The 5,643-nt window shown below is 50.3% G+C and overlaps 1 protein-coding gene across 1 annotated transcript; it reads right to left on the reverse strand.

The window, feature by feature from the left end:
- Nucleotides 1–5,148, reverse strand: FABP1 (fatty acid binding protein 1). The gene is made up of 5 exons (XM_059188329.1): nt 4,992–5,148; nt 3,233–3,405; nt 1,633–1,725; nt 1,153–1,225; nt 1–122 (listed from the first exon to the last, which is right to left on the reverse strand). Exons 1-4 carry the CDS (start codon nt 5,056–5,058, stop codon nt 1,175–1,177), a joined length of 384 nt encoding a protein of 127 aa, XP_059044312.1. The 5' UTR covers nt 5,059–5,148; the 3' UTR covers nt 1–122; nt 1,153–1,174.
- Between the last annotated feature and the right edge of the window lie 495 nt (nt 5,149–5,643).

A 5,643-nucleotide genomic window follows, 5' to 3' on the forward strand; every position in this document is an offset into this window, starting at 1 on the left:
TTTTTTTTAAAACAAAGTTCGCTTTATTACATTAATTTTACACAGTAAAAGAATATGAAGTGCAGACTTGTTTAAATTCTCTTGCTGACTCTCTTGAAGACAATGTCACCCAATGTCATGGTCTGAAAGTAAAAAAAAAAAAAAAAAATCATGAAATGTTCATCCGATGTTCAGTTGTACAAGGTAATGAAGGCTACAAAATCATCCCAAATATGCCAGCATGTGAAACAACACAAAGATTTCTCTGTTTTCTGTTAGATCAGAGGAAGCGCAGGTGATCTTTTCTAAAATCCCATGCCAGGTCTTTTCCACTTCACTTCCTCATATGAAGAACTGTCCTGCCTTTTAGTGAATGCCTTTCTATATCGATGGCTGTGAAAGCAAGACCGTCCAAATGAGTCCAGTTCAATCCAATTTCTCGAAGTTTCATTGAGTGCCTACTATGTACCAAAGGAGCCCTTTAGCTTCAACAGCAATGGAATGGAATGAAAATATCTAGGTTTGAACCCTGGTTCTATAGCTCATTAGCCGGATGGCCTTGGACAGGTCAACCTATTAAATCCCTCATCCTGCCTCCCTCACAGCTGAGGGGAAGATTAGGGGAGCTATCAAACGCATATCCAAACAGACAAAAAGCCTATCAAAGGACTTTGGCCGGGACTGAGACCAGGACAGGCTGGTTTCCCTCCACCCTGCTGGTACCTCCTTCCTGCTGTGCTCTGAATGTGCCTGGCAGGGGTGGGGACAGCATGTTTCCTTGCTGACCTTCACACTCCCCCTAGTTGAGGGATTTTCCCACTTGAACAAGGAGTGGTGTGACAGACCCCTGGGTAGCGTTCTGCCTTCTGTTACTCCCCAAAGCACTTCTGGGGGCAAAAAGGATCCAGAGGACCCTCCTCTTCTGCTAGAGAAACACTGTGCTATTCACCCCCAAATCAGGGACAGGACATGGCCGACTCCCAGGCACCAAGGAGGATTGCCCATCTGGAGAGTGCCCCTCATAAGCTACCGTAAAATTGCTCTGAATATGATTCTCCTTGTAAAAGCCCATGAGCAAGCCTTACGGCTCCATCGCGGTGGAGACTGAGAAAGGTGGGTCATGCTGGTGGCTCTGAAGGACCCTGTCTCTCCCTGTACCAAGCACCCACTTACCCATCCCATGTGGGATGTTTGTTTAAATTCTTTTGCTGACTCTCTTGAAGACAATGTCACCCAATGTCATGGTCTGAAAGTAAAAAAAAATCATAAAATGATTTTTATGATCATAAAATAGGGGGGAGGCTAGCCCGCATCCACTCCAAGATGGTCCCAAGTATATGAGCCCACACCATCTCTAACGGGAGTGGCTCCCTGTAGGACTGCACAGCACACAGCTGTGGATGACAGCCCCCGCTCAGAGGAGCCCTCGTTCTGCCATTTCCTGGCTCTTCGTTGCCTCAGTTTCCCCCCTTAGAAAAGTCAGGGTGGTGGGAAGATAGAGATCATGTGTGTCAACTGCCTAGTACATCATGGGTCCTCAGTAAGTGGTAGCCAAGGTCGAGCACAGGAAAGGTGGTGGGGGAGCTGCACCTCACCCTGACTTCTCCCTTCCCCTCAAGCATGGGGAGCCACCAGCTCAGAGTGCCAACTCACGTTGGTGATCACATCGCCATTGAGTTCGGTCACGGACTTGATGCCTTTGAAGGTTGTCACCAGTTTATTGTCACCTTCCATCTGGACCACCGCCTGCAGGGGAGAGAAGAGATGAGCTGTGAGGAAAGTCTGGGGAGGGAGCAGGACTCTTGCCTGTAACACAGGCTCCCCCCTCCCCACCAGGTCCTGGCTGACAACAGCCAAGCCACTTACATACCCCAGTCCTCTGGATTAAAGACAGGAGGTGCATTTGGGTGGATCAGTGGGTTAAAGCCTCTGCCTTTGGCTCAGGTCATGATCCCAGGGTCTTGGGATCAAGCCCAGCATTGGGAATCTCTGCTCAGCAGGGAGCCTGCTTCCTCCTCCCTCTCTCTCTGCCTGCCTCTCTGCCTACTTGTGATCTCTATCTGCCAAATAAAATAAATAAAATCTCTAAAAAAATAAAATAAAAGCTAAAGAAAATGCCAGGGCTCCTTTGATCAAACTTTTAATTTATGGTACGTGAACTAGAAATGAGTGTAGGACACCTAAGTGGTCTCAAATGCAGGCACTAAGATAAAACTGGAAAAATCCCAATTCTCCAACTGATGAACAGAGGGAATAGCAAAATTCCAAACACTAGCTGGTTGGGAGAACACCTATCTAGCTGTGGTATGTGTTCCTTCCAGCACATTTTATTGCGTATTGTGGTCTCTTTTTTGAGGTTTATGCATCCAGGAAGAGACAGCAGAAACCCAGCAGGAAACAGAAGAACCTGGACAAGGTTAAGAATGTACCTCCAAGATGGACAACTGGAAAAGGCCTGTGGTAAAACCCACAATGGCCTGCCCCTTCCTACAGGCATATCAAGAGAATTTCCCTCCTAAAGTTTATTACACATTTCCTGGCTTGTAATGTCATATCCAGGGAAGGAGAAATAAAAGTCTGTCAGTAGAGGTAAAAAGACCAACACGCTGAGGCCAAGGCACAAAGTTGTCGAGAGTGGGAGGGGTGAAGACAGCTGCTCTGTGGTGTTGGCTGTGCTAGGCTTGTGGAGTTTCCTGGGGAGGAAAAGAAGTCTCTAGTGGGCACCCCACTGCCTCTGATCTCTCTGCCATCATCTTCTGGCCATTTCCACAGTGCCCTCACCCCAGCTCTCAGGGCACACCCTGAGCCACAGCCCAGCAGAGTGATGCTGCCCTGCCCACTGCCTTCTGTCAGGGAGGGGAGGCTATGCCCATTTTACAGATGAGGTACCTGAGGCCAGGGGCTCAGTGACCTCTGAAGGCTTGGTCTGAGGGCCTGCCCAGGGCCTTGGTATTCTGGTGTTCTTGGTGTTGCCAGCACCTCCTCCAGGAATTCTCTGCCCATGACCAGAAACTGTAGGCTCAGCAAGGCTGGTTTACTTTGGGCTCAAGGATGACATCGCAACAAGAAGGGCATCCCTGGAGCTTCGTTCCTGAAGCTATTCGGTCTTTCTGGCTCCCACCGCAGAAGTGGAGCCACAGATAAGGTATCCGTGGTGGGAACTGTGAGGTGGGAGCCTGGCAGGATGAATCCCTAGGACCAGGTTCAGGGAAAGTTCCAGAAGCAGAGAGTGGTGTGAGGGGGCACCTCCTACCTTGACCTTCTCCCCAGTCATGGTCTCCAGCTCACACTCTTCCCCCAAGGTGAACTCATTTTGGATCACTTTGGGCCCCGTGGTGATGGTGAGCTTGAAGTGCTTCCCGTTCTGCACAATTTCTGACACCCCCTTGATGTCTTTCCCCTTCTGGATGAGTTCGTCAGGCAGACCTGGTGGAAATCATTTGAGGTTCAGAGATGAGCAGAGGTGGGAGCTGCAGGGCGGCGGTCACAGAGAAACTCTGTGGCGTGGAGTCAGACAGGGAGGGGCCGTGTCTCCCCAGAGGCCAGAGGCCCGGACTGAGTCCTGTGAGCAACATGGGCTTGGGCCTCTGAAAGGAAGGGTCGGTGTCCTGACTTGGCCTGACCTGGCGGTCCACTGTTGGGGGTTATAAAAGAAGACACTCCTGTGTCCTGAGGAACCTTTACTCTAACGAGTGCCCTGGTTCCCGCTCGCTCTTCTATCTCACACCAGACTTTGCTCTGAGTATCAGTGTTTCATTCCACACCCAGAGTGACCACACAGTTTGTGTTCTGGCCAGGTCCCTCCTGAGAGCGAGAGGGGGAGCTATCAATAATATGCCAGGACAACGCGGGCCAGCCGGGACAGCGCCCGGCGATCCTGTGGCCACGGGTCCCCCCTTCGGCCTCTGCTGTCGAGGTGCAGGGGGACTCCCTTGCCCTGGGACAGATCTTTACACCTTTCAGGGCACAGGTATGCTGTTCTACGAAGTGAGGGCCCCGTGTGTTGGCAGTAGGGGTAGAGAGTCCTATGGCCTGAGTAAGGGACTCGCAACGGAGGTGGCGTGGCACCCTGTAGGAGAAGAGCCTAGTTCTCGGCTAGCCCTGGAGGTCCTCCTCCCTCTGCCTCTGCTGTCTTCCCCACACTCTTCCCTGTTGGCACCCTTCTGTCCCACTGCCCCTTTCCTCATAGGATTCCCTCTGCCTGGAGCATGCTCCCTCACCCCATCTCCTAGGGACCGCTTGCTCACCTGCCAAGGCCCAGCCGAGGCTCACCTTCACGTGAGCAAGCCCCCCTTTGTGCCTTCCCATGAGCCCCTCATCCTTCTGCACATGACCCTGGGGGGGCATAGAGGAGTAAAGTGGGGTCTCTGGAACCAGTATCCACTTCGTATCCCAATGCAAATGCTTCCCACCTGGGTGACCTTGGTCTGTATTACTTAACCTTTCTAGGCCTCAGCTGTCTTGACTGTGAAATGGGAATGATATTACTATCCAACTCAGAGATTTTTGGTGACGATTCAATGGGGTATTGTATATTAAGGGCTTTGCACAGTGTCTGGCAGTGAGTCAGGTTAGGAGGTTAGGAAATGCTTTACTGCATCTCTACTTTTTTTCCATCTCTAAACTGTGACTTGGAAATGGGACTCATTTCCAAGTTATCTGTCTCCCTGGTATCCATCCAGCACAGTGAGCAGCATGTGGTTGGCCTGAGTCAACGTTTGTTAGAAGAAGGAATGAATGAATGAACGAACAAATGAATGGATGAGTGAATGGGGGAGGGAGGTCACACAGTGAGGGACCAGCAGAGATTGCCTATAGAATGGCCTTGTCCAGTGAGTAATAGCACAAGCTGCAAATGACTACAAAAATCCTATGCATCACATGGCCTCTGGTCTGTGCAAAGCCTGGAACCTTCCTCCCATCCCCGAATCAAGACTCTGATGAGCCACTGACAACAAGGCCAGACCCTCGCCGCCATGACCCCCACCCTTGGTGCCCAGCCCAGCACTCACCAACGGCCTTCATGAAGGCCTCAAAGTTTTCCTGGCTCTGCAGCTGGTACTTGCCGGAGAAGTTCATGGTGGCGACAAGGCTGGCTCCAAGCGGATTGGCAGCTCTGCTGGCTGGGCTGCCCAGTGTGGTCTGATTTATAGGGGGCTCCTTCCGCTTCGGATGTCGGACATAGGTCAGCCGCTGTCGACTCCTTTACGGCCAGGTTCAAACATTAACTGCTAAGAGCAATGGTCAATGATAAAAAAACAGGATTAGAGCAGAGGTTTGCTCTAATTCAGTAAACATTAGTGGCTGTCCATTAACTGCAAAGCCCTAAGTTCCTATAGCCTTTAATGTGCCAATCCTCCATTAAATGTGCGTGTGTGTATGTGTATGTGTGCATATCTGCACACGTATGCATGCGACTGTGTTCCCAGAGATGTGTGCTTATAAACGTATGTGTGTGCCCATATCCATGTGTGTGCTTAGATCTAGACACAAAGAAAAATGCCGAAGAATGCTTTTAAACTCAAAACTTCTCCTTATTTACATAACCTTATGATCTCTTCCATCTTTTTTTTTTTTAAAGATTTTATTTATTTATTTGACAGAGAGAGACACAGCAAGAGAGGGAACACAGCAGAAGGAGTGGGAGAGGGAGAAGCAGGCTTC

The sequence above is a fragment of the Mustela lutreola genome, chromosome 9 (genome assembly GCF_030435805.1).
Source record: "Mustela lutreola isolate mMusLut2 chromosome 9, mMusLut2.pri, whole genome shotgun sequence".
Taxonomy (NCBI): Eukaryota; Metazoa; Chordata; class Mammalia; order Carnivora; family Mustelidae; genus Mustela; species Mustela lutreola.